At 37.2% G+C, this 15603-nt stretch overlaps 2 protein-coding genes across 2 annotated transcripts in view; both read left to right on the top strand.

The window, feature by feature from the left end:
* MMR1L3 (macrophage mannose receptor 1-like 3) overlaps nt 1-4873 on the top strand; it is a 30164-nt gene extending 25291 nt beyond the window's left edge. Inside the window, exons 27-30 of the mRNA NM_001319006.2 lie at nt 328-444; nt 934-1095; nt 3120-3152; nt 4289-4873. Of these exons, the coding sequence (NP_001305935.2) occupies nt 328-444; nt 934-1095; nt 3120-3152; nt 4289-4434 (458 nt within the window). The 3' untranslated portion in view covers nt 4435-4873. The remainder of the gene's footprint in view (nt 1-327; nt 445-933; nt 1096-3119; nt 3153-4288) is intronic.
* Nucleotides 4874-7112: 2239 nt separating this feature from the next.
* Nucleotides 7113-15603, top strand: part of LOC771876 (macrophage mannose receptor 1-like) — a 31021-nt gene continuing 22530 nt past the window's right edge. Inside the window, 7 exon segments of the mRNA NM_001318433.2 lie at nt 7113-7251; nt 9439-9600; nt 10263-10376; nt 11381-11527; nt 12403-12585; nt 13493-13647; nt 14847-14957. Of these exon segments, the coding sequence (NP_001305362.1) occupies nt 7185-7251; nt 9439-9600; nt 10263-10376; nt 11381-11527; nt 12403-12585; nt 13493-13647; nt 14847-14957 (939 nt within the window). The 5' untranslated portion in view covers nt 7113-7184.

The following is a 15603-nucleotide window of genomic DNA, read 5'->3' as shown; positions in this document are numbered from 1 at the left end:
TTCTACACAGAAATGTAAAAACATTGATTTTAGAATACCATTAAAAATTATTTAAATCAAGGCGGTGAGGGGGAACCATGGCCACCAATCACCTGTGGGGGTTCTATCTTCATAAGAATCATAGAATCACAGACTGCCCCAAGTTGCAAGGGACATATGGCCCACACATGCCCCACGTTGCAACTCCACATCTTCTGGAGAAGAAATGGATGAATTCAGCATGCATAAAACTTTCAAAAGTTATCATTTTTACAGCCTTAGAAGGAGGAGATCATTCCAGCAGTTGTTTGCCCAGACTGTGGTCAATTGCTTGTTAATGCCTTTCAGGTGCTACACTGGTTTCAGTAGAAAATGTGGATGAATCTGACTTTCTGATCCATACAACACAGTTACTTGGAAACAAAGTAGGAGGCTTCTGGATAGGACTTTACAGAAATGTGGATGGTAATATCTTATTTTCAATAATTTATTTGCAAGGCAATTTATTTTTATCTATGGTGCCTTTTTATGAAGTCTGTTTTCAGAAACATGAACTCACAATGGATGATGCTTGAGTTCTAGCAGTCTCTATCTTGAGATTTAATTCTGTGGTGCTACTTTTGAAATATGGACAACTTTAACAATTTCCAGAACTGAAATGCTTAAATTATTTTTTCAGTTGTAATTTTAAGGATTTCTCTTCTACTCTGGCATTTCTCATTGTCTATAGCCATTCTGGTTGCCAATTAATGAAATACAATTTTCCCTGTAGTAATTTTCTGCAGTTTCACTGTAGCATTTCCACCTTTCTTCAGTGATCTTCCAGTAAGGAAAAATGACTATGTTTCATACTGAAAAATGGGTTACTATGACACTGTTAAAGTAATTTTCTGAGGTATTAAAGCATCAGTGTGGTACATTTTAAAATTTATTGCTATATATATTTCTTCTTAGACCAGTGGTTGTGGTTGGATAATGCAGTAATGGACTTTGTCAACTGGGAGGAGAAAGAGTCTGATGAGAAGCACCACTGTGTGGAAATGACTGCACCGTCTGGTTACTGGGACAACACTGATTGCTCTTCTGAAAAAGGATTTATCTGCAAGAAACCCAAAGGTAAGTCTTAGAAACAGAGCACGTCACTTTACTACTAGCTGTCATATCCCTATATCACAAGTCTGGAAGTTATTTCTGTTGGTTTGATTTGACATAACCCACTTTTCCAATATCTGTGATTGTTTTAGCAGCAACTGCTCTCAAACGGAAATATGGTAACATCCTGTATATGCTCTATGTTGAGAATGAGACTTTCAGAAAATTTTAAAATATCTAATGAAGATTCTTGTGCAAACTTAAACCTTTTCCAGGAACTAAGTATTGTCATTGTTGTTATACTCTTCGAAGGAGGAATTCATCTGAATATTCAAGCTATCTTTTTAAGCGTGCTGTACTCAAATATTATCTCAAAAACTGATGTAATATTGGGCCTCATTTAACAACTTCAAAAAACATTAATGCCTGAGGAATACTAAAAGGTTTGCTGGTTGTGTTGCACTCATAGTATCATAAGCACTACCCTATTAAATTAAACTGTAAAGAAAGTCACTATAGAGCCTGTCTCATCAGAATTTCTCAGAAGTTTTGGCCAATAGTGGATATGGCAGTCTAATGTTTCAGGGTGGGGGAGCGGAGGGGAAATATGTAGTAACACTTTCTTTTTCTTGTATTCCCAAGTGGAGATGTAAAAAATATAGCTGCCTTAAAGAGAGCACTATGATTCCATTCTTTTAATGTAGATGCTGAAATCCAATTACATATATATATATATATATATATTTGGATGTCTTCTCTAAACCTGTGTAATTTCTTTTGTAGTAGCTGTGAGACGAGGTTTAATTTTGTAGCTTTTGCTTTCTTCTTTTTTTTTTTTTTGCATATTTCTTTTTTGTGTTCAGCCATGGGCATGAAATGTAATGCAGTGGAGACTGTTATTCCAGACCCACTGAGTTTTGGGCAATGTTTAATTAAATATTCCCCTTGCAGTCTTAATTTTTATCTTTAAATAAGCATGTCCTTGGTAGTAAATCAGTTAAGTGCCATTAGCAATTTACTAAGGAATTCTGAATTATATTCCAGAAACTCAGACATTTCTTCCTGAGGTTTGAAATATATTACTTTTTATAGTTAACCTGGAACTGTATATAAATAATTAGAAGAATAATGATATTAGTAGTTAAGCTCCTAGTTTTTATGAAGAAATATAGGATAAACATTATCAGCAAACAAATGCTAATCACATATTTTTATCCAACTTACTAAAACATTAAGGAAGCAGTCAAGTCCATAAGATGCTCTGGTATACAGCTACTGGAGTTACTATTCCTTTGTATCTGCTCCTTTTAGATTAACCTCTGTTTCAGTTTCATTTTATATTTTGCTTTTATAAATTCTACTCTGAGTAGTGAGTTTGTCTGAACTGTAATGCAAAGGAAACTTGAGGAGACATACTTAGGAAGTCTTTATTCACAGTAATTTTTCTTGTTGACTAAGAGTGTCTGGTATGTTTTATTTTTCCCACTTTTCCTAAGTTTGAAGCATTTTTTTGTATCTCTTTCTTCAACAATGCTAATAACAAAAGATTTTATGGAGATCTTTTCTCTGTTTGTCCCTCTGTTATGCATAGGAAGCTTGGATGATTAAATCCCTAACTCATAGGACAGTTTCTAGGGAAGACATTTAAGAAACTCAGGCTTGTAACAGGAGCCTCCTGCTAAATATGGGCACATTAGAACACACTGTGTGAAATAAATCTCTAGTGTTGTATATCATGTTTTTGTAAATTAATATTTGAAGTAAAATGTGAAAATATTTTTGAATTTATGCTTTTAAGTCACAATTCAGATTTCAGTAGAGATTAGAAAAATAAAGATTTTAATGAATGTTATGGTTTGATAAGACTAGGTATGAAGATGAAACTCTAGCAAATTATTTCTTGCCTCACTCATGGTGCCCTTTATTTAATTAATCATACTAATGTAGTAGTAATACTTCAGGTTTTTGATCCTGTATAATTTTAGAGAAATAATCAAACATGAATTTTAATGAAGTGTTATATTATTTCCCTCTGATATTTGTTGAAGTTGAACCAAGTGGGAGTCCTCTACTACAGAAAGGTAAGAGCTTTCCTAAGAAAACTAATGAGAACCTAAATAGAAAAAAAAAAAAAAAACCCCTTAAAATGACTTTTTCCTATTATCCCCTTTTAGAGAACACCCTGCTGGCAGTTACTGAGATGAATAATTGTGAATCACTCAGGATAATCCCATGCTGCCTTTTACAGGCACATGAGTGCTCGGATAGTCTTGGGTGGCTGAATTGTTGCAGGGCTGATGCAGATCTGACAAGCTCATCAGTGACCCAGCTAGAGACTTAGAGAAGGGGGGAGACACAACTGCAAAAGTCTATATAGATGTATATGCAACTTGCTTCTATAGGAATTATTGCAAACAAATTGATAGGAAAATTAATTTCCAAATAATTAGCATCCCAAAACTATAAAGCATGACCTAAGTCAATAAATCAAAATTGTGGCTTTCAAGATCTGCTCTCTGTTGTCCTAAGGTCTTCAGACAGCCTTTTCTTTCCCATTTCTTCAGTAAGGCACTGGGAGATTGTGCAAAGTTTCTTCCATGTTTTCCCTGCAGAGCAGTAGCACCATGCTGGGGGAACACAAGGCAATTTCCTTCCCCAGGCCCTGAACGTGCTAAAAGTTAACAAGATTATGCAAGACTGTTGTTCCCATATTGATTCACTGCCTTATAAAGAACTATGCATACAGGTGCAGAACAGAATGAGGACTGAGGAGGTTCTCTTGCCAGTGTTGATCAATGAGTAAGAAACCCCGTTGTGGCTCCTTATGGAAACAGAATATTGTCTTTAACTTCCTAGTCAGCTCTATTCATTACATAATTAAAAGCAGAAGAAAGCCATGGAATGAAGGTGACTAGCCATAGAGCTCAAAAGTCAAATGATGAACAAATCATAGATACATTACTTATTGAACTTTTATGCGTGCTTTGAGAGATAGCTTTGTATATCACTGTAACTCAGATCCACTGACACCACATTAGCTTTAGCGAAAGGGATCTGGCTATCATTCAGTTCAAAGGGATCTGATCAGCAATCATTCAGAGCTCAGATTTGCTCTGAACAGTCTGAGTTAGTTCATGAGAGAACAGCTTGGTTTACATGTTGTATGTGTAATAAAAGAAATACTAAGATTTCTCACAGTAATATGCATTCATTTCAGACAAGCAACGGAATGAAGATACTCATCCACCTGTTCATCCCTCTGTTTGGCCTCTCTTTTTCTTGGCCATTCTCAGTCTTCTTGGAGCTGGTGTGTTAATCTACATCTACAAGAGAAAAAGGCAAAACCAACTATTGAGAGATTGAAACACTTCTAAATGATGTGTTGGTTCATTAAGGAATTGGTGAGAATGGGTTCTGTGGCAAAAGCCAATTCAGGGGAGGAAGTTACTTGCTGAAATTGAAGGATGTATCTTTTAAATGTCTCTAGCAATCTTAAATCCTTTTTCTCAATTTGCAATATTTTTGTTTCTTTTGTATTTTTGTATCTTTTCTACCATGCATATTTTACAAAATCAGAGTTACTGAGTTATGTTACAGTTTTGTAACAGTCAAGGTGTTCTCCTTAAGAGCCTTAGAAAAAATGGTAATGTAAATAGCTTGTCAAGGAAAAAAAGAACATACTGAAAAAAAAAGATGTCAACTTGTGAGAATAAATGTTCAATAAAATGTGATTACTATTAAGAACTGGATTGCTGTGGGTATGCAAAGAATTGAAAAAACAATAAAAGATTACAACTGTTCAGATTTTTTGCAATTGTAAAATCCTTTTGCCTCATAAACTTCACTCCAGCTGTCCACCTGTACTATTGTTCCTTGTAGCTGCATCTTGCATTTATCTGAAAAAATGGAGCTGCATATACTTGTTTCATATAACCTTGGGATATAAAACTGTAGTGGAAATGCTGTCATGATTTCAACTAGTGACTGAGTACCTGGTGGGAAAGCCAGGCTAACCCAGGGTTGCTCAGGTGTATGCAATGCATCTGAGTGAATGGAAGGGATGAAGCCAGGATCCGCCCCTTCCCAGCCCTCATTTAAGGGTTGGCAGGGAGGTGAGAGTATCTCATATGAAGATCTCTGCCTACCTGAAGACCTTCCAGGCCTTCTTGAAGTAAGCAGCTTCTTTCTTTTATTTCTGTGCCTACTGCTATCAAATCTAAGCAGGTTCTCACTCGCTGCAGCTTAAGACTTTGTTGCTTTGTCATCTTGTTATGCTTTCTGTCACGTTACAGAAATCTTGCTCATTTTCATTTTCTGCCATGGAAAATACTGTTCATGCCTACATACATACTATATATATATATATATGCACACATACATAAACTCAGCTGTATTTATTTTTTCAGTCTACTAATGGGTTGGTCAACTGCAATATATTTTGTTCTGAAGACCAGTTTATTTTACAGGATAGAGGCAGCCTTTGTCCACACCCATCACGGCAGGCACTGATTGCTAAAAGCTGCCTCTCGGAAGCATCACAATATTAAACAAACAGCACTATTTTAAAAAGTGGTAACACTTAAAATACTGCTTCAGCAGCGCACTGCTGAAGGTTATCAGCAGGCAAAGAACATCCAGACAGTCATTGTTACTACTTGCTAGTAGATATGTGCATGCAGCAGAAAGGCTCAGCCACGCTGCCGCCAGGAACTGTCCCTCAAAGGCACCAGAAAGACTATTTGAGGAAACAAGAAGGGATGTGCTCAGATCTGAGCAATGAGTTCTCTTAATAAGAGTGCTTCTCTTCTCGCTTCTTTGTATTCAGCTTAAACAAGCACCAACTTGCCATATTTAAATGCAAGTAAAAGGAACTGAAAATTGAAGAATGCAGCAGATAACTCTGTATGATGAATCGGCAAGAAAAAAAAATCACGCCATTTGAAAAATAGCAGAAATCAGAATAAAATAGAAATTAGGTGAGCCACAAATGCCATGTAGACACTGACCGCTTTGTGTGCTTAACAGATGGCCCCAGCATTCTGCTTGCCTATTGCTTCTCTAGGCTGCGTAGGGCCTACTCTGCATGGTGGAAAAGTAAAAGAAATAATAATAAAGAGAAATGAACTTTATTTTCTAGGGGGTGGGACCCAGGTTTTTTTAGCATAAAGAAAACCAACAATTTAGCACAGTGGTGAGTCTAGCCTCTGGCACAAGCAAAATGAAGTATGAAGAACACTGATCCCAAAATGATGGTAACCAGCATCAATTCCTCAGTTAACTTTTAGCCTGCCTCAGTGTCTGCACTGATCTCTCCCCCATCATCCCTCAGCCCTGGGGAGCTGAAACCTCACAAGCATCCATTTACTTGAGGCAACTTAAAGCCCACTTGGACCGGAGTGTGACTGTCACTTCGGGGAGAAGAGGGAACCAGGCGGAAATTGTGTCCTCCAGGTACTTTCCCTCTCTCAAACCTATTTCATTTTGTGGTATCAGATGCATATGGAACGTGGTTTTACCCAGTGAAGTCAATTTCTATGTCTTTTTTTTTTTTTTACACTATTTGTGACACCAGTCAGCTTCACTCTTGTGGGTTGCTCTTGTGTGCACTGCCGTTGCTAAGCTCTCCCTGAATCTCAGCTGCGAACTTATTAAACAATTTATTGAGCTCCTACTTTAACTGAAGTCTGGCAACTTTTTTTCTGAAAAAGCTTTTCTTAGTACTTTTTAACTATCAAGTCAACCACTTTATGCATTAATTTTTCCTAACAGTTTATAAGTAAAAGCAAAGATATTTGTTCCTCCTATGACATTCTACTTTGGCATATAGACCCTACTACACGTTGATTATTTTACTTATCACTTTTTTTCAGTTTTTTTTTTTTTTGTCAAAACTTTGAATTTAACTGATGCCAATTTTGGAAGGAGCTTGCTCCTCGAAGAGAGTGATGTTTCCAGTGTGCATTCGAGTTATTTCAAAATGTCACATGACAGGATATGTCCTTATTCAGAGTACATCAGCACTTTGACAGAGAGAAGGATCTGTCACTATCTTCACTCAGAAGGCTTTTATGCAATACTTTTGGTAGAGGAATGAAAGGAAAATACAATCTGCAATGACCCTTGACAGGCTCCTGATTTTCCTTTGCCTTGTGCGTGGTATGTTGCAATTGCAGTCTCTGGGTAAGTTTCCTGCTGTTTTTGTGTTAAATTAGGTATGAAAATATTTTTCCTTGAGCAGATTTACAGTTTTAATGGACAGACTGATTGTTTTATATTTGCTGTCAGACTTGATATGTGATGTAAAGAACATGTTATCCTGGTAGCTCCCAGTTCACAGTGAAGGAGGAGAGATGTGCAGATGTTGAGGGAAAAGATAATAAGAGCAGGATACTTAAACTGGTGTTTCTTTCTGTGAAAGTGCTAATTTAGATGGTACTGTAAGGGGAGGGCAATGGGAGGTGGGGTAGCATAGAGCTCTCTCTATTTGCTCTCCCCATCATCTCCATAGTGCAATGATCAGTTATAGAATTTTAGAGCCATATATTCATGTTAGCTGTAGTGATGACTGTCACTACCTGACCTGTATTCCTTTTCATCAGCCTGATTTGTTTTGTTTTGCTTTATTTCATTTTGTATTGTTTTTATGTTTGTTTAAAAACAAAAGATGGAATAATGAAGTGAACCTACTGAGCTGCACAGAACACTATGATGCAGTAAACATTTTAATGTGTGAGATCTACTTGGGGTTTTTGTGCCTTCAGGAACCGCAGCTTATCATTACAGGGCAGAATCAGATTTTCCTACAAGGTTTACACACCAAACTCTGAACACAACATTTAAAGCTCAAACCATGCTAGTACAACACTTTATTTAAAATTTCTAGATGCAAATAGTAATAATAATAAAATTAAAAAGATAGCATGACCTCTTAATTTAGATAGTAAAATGGATTGGTAAATAGTTCTACTAAGTCTTCATTAAATGTTGCTGAGAAAACAATCTATTGATCCATCAGTGAGGTTTATTATCAGCTACAACGTGCACATCTTTGTTGGAGTACAAGTGAATAAGTGAAAATAATGTCTGAACATTAGTCCCAGCAGCTGAGGGCTGCCTCTCTGCTGAGGGGAAGGAAGAAGAATCTCTGGAATCTGGCTCAGCCCAGCCATGTCCTGACTCACCTGCAAGGCTCCTTCCTGTATGTCTGATCCATGTGACTTCAGTGCATGGCATGATCAGTCTGATTCTGGACTATTATCTTTCTTTCCAAAATTATCACTACTCTTTACTCCCTAAGTATGTCCTGTAGGTCAATTCTCGTTTATACTGCTATACATTGTTGCTTCTTGTTTTCCTTTAACACCCATTTATCTGTCATGCTCTTTTCTCTTCCCGCAAGCCTCCATTAGCATGCTGCTGCTAAAACTATCTTCCTCTCCCATCTTTGTAACAAACCTATGCTTGAGATTCCTCAATGGCTGGACACAGTCTGTTTTGATTTCCTTGCCAACTGCTTTCCCAACAGTGCAACAGTTTCACAAAGTTTTATGAGTTGTTCTGCAAAGGCTGCAACTGATCTGCACACTGGTGTTACACAGACTATTTTTACAACTCCTTGGGCTGCCAGAGGCCAGGTTCTGCAATTTTTGAACAAGCTACTTCTCCTGCTGATGAACTAAGAGGGAGTCCTTTCCCTGGAGTTTCCAGGGCCATAGTTCAGCTGTATGTTTGCTTTCTTCCTCTGACTTCATCCAGAAATATTTTTTTTTTTTAATATACAGATGTGCGTGGTTTATGTAGTATTACTATCCCCTTTGTGGATTAAAAACAAGCATTGAGTAATATTGGGTATCATCTCACTTCATTCAAAAATCAGAAATTTAAAATAATGTTTTTAATTTTTTAAAAAGTACATTTTTAAATGGATGATTAATCCAATTTCAAACTTTCTGGTGCTTTAGATTTGATCATAGAATCATTAAGGTTGGAAAAGGCCCCAAAGATCATTTAGTTCAACCATCAACCCATCCCCATCATGCCTACTAACCACATCCTTCAGTGCCACATCTACATGTCTCTTGAACTCTTCCAGGGATGGTTACTCCAGCACCCCTCTGCCCAGCCTGTGCCAGTGCCTCACTGCTCTTTTAGGAAAAAACAAAACAAAAAACAAAAAAACAAAAAAACAAACAAAAAAACCCAATATCCAACCTGAATCTTCCCTGGTGCAATGTAAGGCCATGACTTCTTGTACATATGGTTGACACTGTGCCGCCTTATAGTTTTTGCATCACTACGTACTTCATTTTCTTTTAGCATATGCAGTGCCAATACCCTAACGGTAGCACTCCATTTCACTTCTTTCAGATAACACAGAGAGATTTTGGACAGAAGATGCTTCTACTGGTGTTCTCTACCAAATAAACTCAGAATCAGCTCTAACATGGCATCAAGCAAGGAAAAGCTGTCAGGAGCAAAATGCAGAACTATTAAGCATCACAGAGATACACGAGCAAGAATATGTAGGAGGTAAAAGAGTAGAAAACAAGACCATAAGATGTGCTGGGGAATTGTGCTCCTCCAGAGCTTTAGAGGATTCAGTTGGCTGCCTTGTCTCCTGGCTCAGTGAAGATCAGTGGTTCAGTAGGAGCCACAAGGATGATACTCTGAGCAGCAATTCCATTAGCTGGTGTTTTTTTGGGACTGGTCCTGAACCAGCACAGGGAGGAAAGTGGTCCCATCGCACTGTTGTACTCCAGATAGGGGCTGCCATGTCTGCGCCCTGCTTCAGTTGGAAGATTCCCTCCACTTTCCTTACCTAACGGTGTACTCATTTCCAATCAGCACTAAAGTCTAGTCCTCAAATTTACCTCTTTCCTCTGTGCTGTGAGGACTGTTATTAACAACATAGGGGTTATAAATGGGAACATATGTTGAATAAACTGTTATTGAAATAGTGAAATTAGATGTTGATTTGCCATTTTTGCTAGCAATATGAGATCCCTGCTATTTTACAATTATTCATTTAAACGTCTTAATATTTAAATCTGTTCATTTCATTAATGTGAAAAGTAGTATTTGTGGACTTGTTAAAACCAAGAAAAGTAAATTACTTTTGACTTTATTTCTTTTAGATGAGGTTGCTAATAATGAGAATAGGAAGGCACCACTGACTTTCTTTTCTATTTCAGAGCTAATTAAAAAATTCAGTTTTGCGTTGTGGATTGGATTGAACACTTTGAATTTCAACAGTGGATGGCAATGGGCTGGGGGCAGTCCTTTCAGATATTTAAACTGGGCTCCAGGTAAGAACTGCATTTACTTTATAATCTTGGAATAGATTGTGATAAGACACCAACTAATTAAACTCCTCAGCTGCTTCTATTTCAGAGAAGCCCGTGCTCATTTGCAATAGCCAAAGACCTTTTATTTTCTCGCGTAAGCAAAGAGCTTATTTATGAATGGAGAGTCTTTTTTGGAGTGATATTTAACCCTGCAGATCAGAGATCAGAATGTTTCCATAATGTTATCCAAGAGTATAAATTTAAATCAAACCTTCAAAAAGTAGCAAAATATTTAGAAAACAATGGCACTGTGTTGTCTGGAGAAATTCTAAATATTATGGAGAGACTTATAGAGCAAGCTCATAATTCCTCACTACTATATGCAAAACTGCATGGAGCGATGTGTAGGAAGAGAGACTGGGGAGCTCGTGGTGCACCTCACACATGGGCAGAGGGATGGCCCAGAGAGGAGGGAAAGCTGCCCAGAGTGCTGGGAGAGGGTGGGTGTGGGATTTGCTGTTGCTAGGGCAGTGAGGGTAGCAGGCTGGCTGTAGGAAGTGGCCACCACCCAGCAAGTAGTCATGTCCCCTTATTACCTTCTTGTTCCTCAGCACTGGCAGGTCTGGTACTGTGTCACGACTTTTCAATTCCTTTTACAGGCTTTTTTACAACAAAACAGGAAAAAGAAAACCTGTTTTATAGGAAAGAACAACTGCAAATTTCTTGAGACATGCTAGAATGTTTGTTTTGCCTACAAGCACCAGTGTATCAGGAAAAGAACTAGTTCCCCATACTATCCTGGGACAAAATCTAGAGAGAGTCATTTATCTCACTCAATGTATAAAGACCAAAAGCAGCACCCTGCAAATTACAACCACAGTTATCCTGTGGGGAGGGCTTCTTCACGTCAAGCACTGGAAAAAATCACAATAAGATGATGGTTCTACTGACAATGCAATCCATTTGTTGATCTTTACATATATATATATCTGTTGTGAGAATCTGTTTTTCTCTCTTACTCTAAGGAAGTCCTTTCCCAGCTCCTGGGAAAATCTGTGGCACAATGAATCCCAGACAGAATGCTAAATGGGAAAACCAAGCATGCAACCAGAGATTTGGCTACATCTGTAAAAAGAGAAAAATCAATTCAAAATTTGACAATATAACCAGAGGTATGTATAGAAAGATTTTTCCCTGATTTTCAGAGAATACAATCCCTAATTTACAAAAGACAAGGGAATGCAACATTATTTTTTAACCAAGATTTCCAAAAGCAAAGCTATATATGCACATGTGGGCTTTCATACATAATGAGAGGACAAAGGTGTAATATATTTATCATCCATAGGCAAATATTGTTATTTTGTTCCGTCATACATTCATTTTATCAAAACAGATAGAAGTTGCTCTGTCACAGTAACCAGTGATAGCAATGGCATTTGCATACAAACAGTAGGAAGTTCATGGTTTTTCTTTGCTCCAAATGAGCAACTACAATGACTGATTTTATATCGATTTATATCAATATAAAAAAAATCCTCTACAACAACTATATGCAACTGAATGAGTTCATATGTGCAGAGCAGGAGGAGCAGCAGCATTAACACAGGCTGTGTTTCATCTGTTGCCTACTGAGACCTAAGACTTCAATGACACATCAGCATAGCTATGGACATGGCCCCTACAGGAGGGATCTGCCAGAGGCTGTTGTCTGGGAATGTTATAAAAGCTGCTTTTATAGCAAGAAGAGAAGAGAGGCTGACCTCTGCCTTGATCTCTCTTCTCCAGAGTAAAATTTTAAATTGCGTCTCTGACACAATGTGGGTGTTTTTATTGGTGCTTTACTTGACATCGAAAGGCTAATCATTCTTATCATTCTATTTGCACATTCAGCAAACTGTGCCTTAATGACATTTGCTTCTTAGTTGATGATATTTGCATTTCTACCTGCAACTTTGTGTTTATTCATATAGTACTACTTCTTGTAAAGAATGTTTTTTTTTTACTCTTTATAAAATTGCTCTCAAAATTTGTGCTTCTATTTCAGAGGAAATGACACCAATTAAATGCACAGAGGGTTGGTTGCCATATGCAAGCCACTGCTACAGCATTCAAAGAGAATCCAAAGCGTGGAAAGATGCTCTGACTTCGTGTAAGAGGCAGGGTGGAGACTTGGCCAGTGTCCACAGCATCACTGAATACAGCTTTCTGGTGTCACAGCTTGGTTACAGTGAGTGTATAAGTGGGCCTCTATTTTGTTTGGCACATCTGCAATACAAAAGCTGGGCTTCATTAAATATTAATGCTTTCTCTGAAATATCACAAGCTGAAGGCTGTATCTAACTTATGGTGTTGTCAGCTCTTGTTGCTCCTGCATAAACATAAGCATATATTTATTAAGAGACAATCTACATTATAAAATGTTTTGATATGTGAAAAGAAAAAATCTTATTCCCTACAAAATTAGATAACAGAATTCCCACATAAAGTTCTCTAATATTTGCATTTTTTGTGCTTTTTTTCTACATCTCAGTAATTCCAGAACAAAGCTTCAAATCTGAAAGAAATTGAACTTCCTGCTGAGAGTAAAACCTCTTGTTGAGGTTAACCTCTCAATATATCTCCTTCTAAGAAAATAATGCTTTTCATTTTTGACTTTCCTCAAATCTGTCACAACCAGTCCTGACACTTGCCTTGCATGCTGGGCTTGGTGACCACTCCTGACAGACTCTTGAAGGATCCTGAGTTAAGGAAATGTATTGGCAAATGTCTTTGTACCTTGGACTCCATCTCATCTCCTGATCAGTGGGGCACACTGAGACACATTGCTTTATATCCACACTGGGGGTATTTTGTTGTTCTAAGTCACAGCTGTTCAGTTTGCAAAAAATTTCCGTCAGCCATAAGGAGACACATGTTTATTAATTTCAGGGATTTATGGGTGGCATCTTTTCTCTACCAACCAAATCATCCCTTACTACAGATCTGAACAGAAACCAGCACTTTAATTAGAGCATGAAGGCCACCTCTTGCGCACTACATCCTAACTTCTATCACTCCTTTTTGTTCTGGATTTGGAAGCGTTTGCTGTATTACATAGCAAACAATAAGCAAATCTTTCTCTTTCCATGCTTCAGTGCCAACAGAAGAGCTATGGCTGGGCCTGAATGACCTGAAGACTCATTTCTACTTTGAGTGGAGCGATGGGACCCCTGTGACATTCACCACATGGCAGCGTAGACATCCCACCTACAGGAATGGTCTAGAGGACTGTGTTGTTATGAAGGGGCAGGTAAAACTTTGCAACCATTTTATAGAAATGAAAAGTAATAACTGCCTCAGACTGAAATCATATGCCACTATCTATTTATTCAGGAGTCTTTTATATCTTATCTTAGAAACAAATTTGGTATCAATCAGATAAAACTTGAGAGAACAGGGAAGATCAAAATTAGAGAGGCACCATAATTCTAATACTACCTTTTGAAATTTCTTGGTGGAAAGCCAGATCCACAAGTTTTAGATTAGAATTTACTTTTATTCTGTTGGTTACAACAATGAAAAAAAGTTTTATCTCTGGAGAGAAAGGAAGTTGAGCTAGTAATACGTTATGTGGTTATCAAAGATGCTGTTAGCATACCTTGTTTTTCAGTGTGGTAGACCATTAAGTTTACCTATATCACTTCATTGGGGCACAAAGACCTGGCACTAGCTCATAGTTCTCCTCTGTAATGCAATAAGGGCAGTAACATATATGCCAAATAACCTGAAGCGCTGCAGACTTTATTTTCTTGCCATCATGATTGTTTGGGTTTTTATACTCATTTACACGTATATGCCTATACATATATGAAGTATCGTGAAAAAGAAAAGAAACAACAAACACACAAAAAAATTGAAAATGCACAACTGACAATTAGATTAGAACAATAGTTATGTCTGTCTGTATTAGACATTAATAGAATTAATCCTTAACCATTTACCCATTTCATGGATAAAAAGCTCTTACTTCAATTTTATTTTTTAACATAATTCCTTCTTTAATAGAAACCAGTAATTTTCAGTCTTCTCCTTGATGGATGAAATAATTGGATGTACTGTGACACATTTAGGTGTACATTATTTCTGTTTCAATGATCTCTTTGCCATAAGCATAATAAAATATTACCACTATGAATGCGTATCCATTAGCTCTGGATGAGATGTCTTTCACTAACTCTCTCATGAAATAGGTAGTTGTAATAGCCAATAATGCCGAGACTTCAAAATCTAATTTATTTCATTCTTTCATCTCACAACAGCATCAAATGAACCTCAAACCATTCCTCAAATGAGTCCTTTTTTTTCTCTTTAAGAAATCTCCATCAACAATCCAATAGTCTTCTTACGTAAAATACATCAGTGGATCTTGTAGTGAAGAAGAAGGAAAATGATTATTACGCTTACAAATGCCTGTATTTTTCCATTTGTTTATTCTCTCTGCTATTCTAGGATGGCTACTGGGCAACTGATGTTTGTGATAAGCAATTTGGTTACATCTGTAAAAAGAAGCCCTCATCGCGGTCTCCTGAAGAAAAGATCAAGGACCCAGGCTGCCAGGAAGTAAATGCTGTCTCATAAATGATTTATGTTAGGGAAAATCAACATGCATTATTTTACTTGCTCTTGATACTTTTAGAGACTTGGTGTTTGTTTCTTTGAGGAAACCTAGTCTTTTCCCACAAACAAACTATTAATATATGGATAGACTTCATTTTCGCTCTGAAAATATTCAAGAATGTAAATAATCACTTACATATAAATGAATATTTCCTTTCCCCCACTCCCAGGTGTTCCACCTTGTAACAAAATCAAATATATCTTTTACATCAATTCATTACTGTTCTATTTATACTCATAGCCAAATGTGCAAAATTGCCTCAAGCCACTTTGTTCTGTCTCTCAAATCCACTATTTTAAGTTTTCACGGCAAAGTCTTTACTAAGACTCTAAGAACTCTAAAAGAAACAAACTAATTTCCAAACATAAGAAGATCAAGTTTTCTGTACCATATTACTACTGATGGATTACTTAGTTGGCCTTTTCGTGAAATCAGTGGGCTATTTCTTCCAAAATTCACCTTTTTGGAGAATCGTTAAATCTACTATAGTCAGCACCAATCTCTCTAACAACAGAAAGAAGCAGGGATGTTTAGTGATGCTCCTTTCCACACCTCAAACAAGCAGTGGCTAGGTTCCTCTTGACTCAG

The sequence above is a fragment of the Gallus gallus genome, chromosome 2 (genome assembly GCF_016699485.2).
Source record: "Gallus gallus isolate bGalGal1 chromosome 2, bGalGal1.mat.broiler.GRCg7b, whole genome shotgun sequence".
Taxonomy (NCBI): Eukaryota; Metazoa; Chordata; class Aves; order Galliformes; family Phasianidae; genus Gallus; species Gallus gallus.
This window is presented reverse-complemented; position numbering and strand designations above follow the sequence as displayed.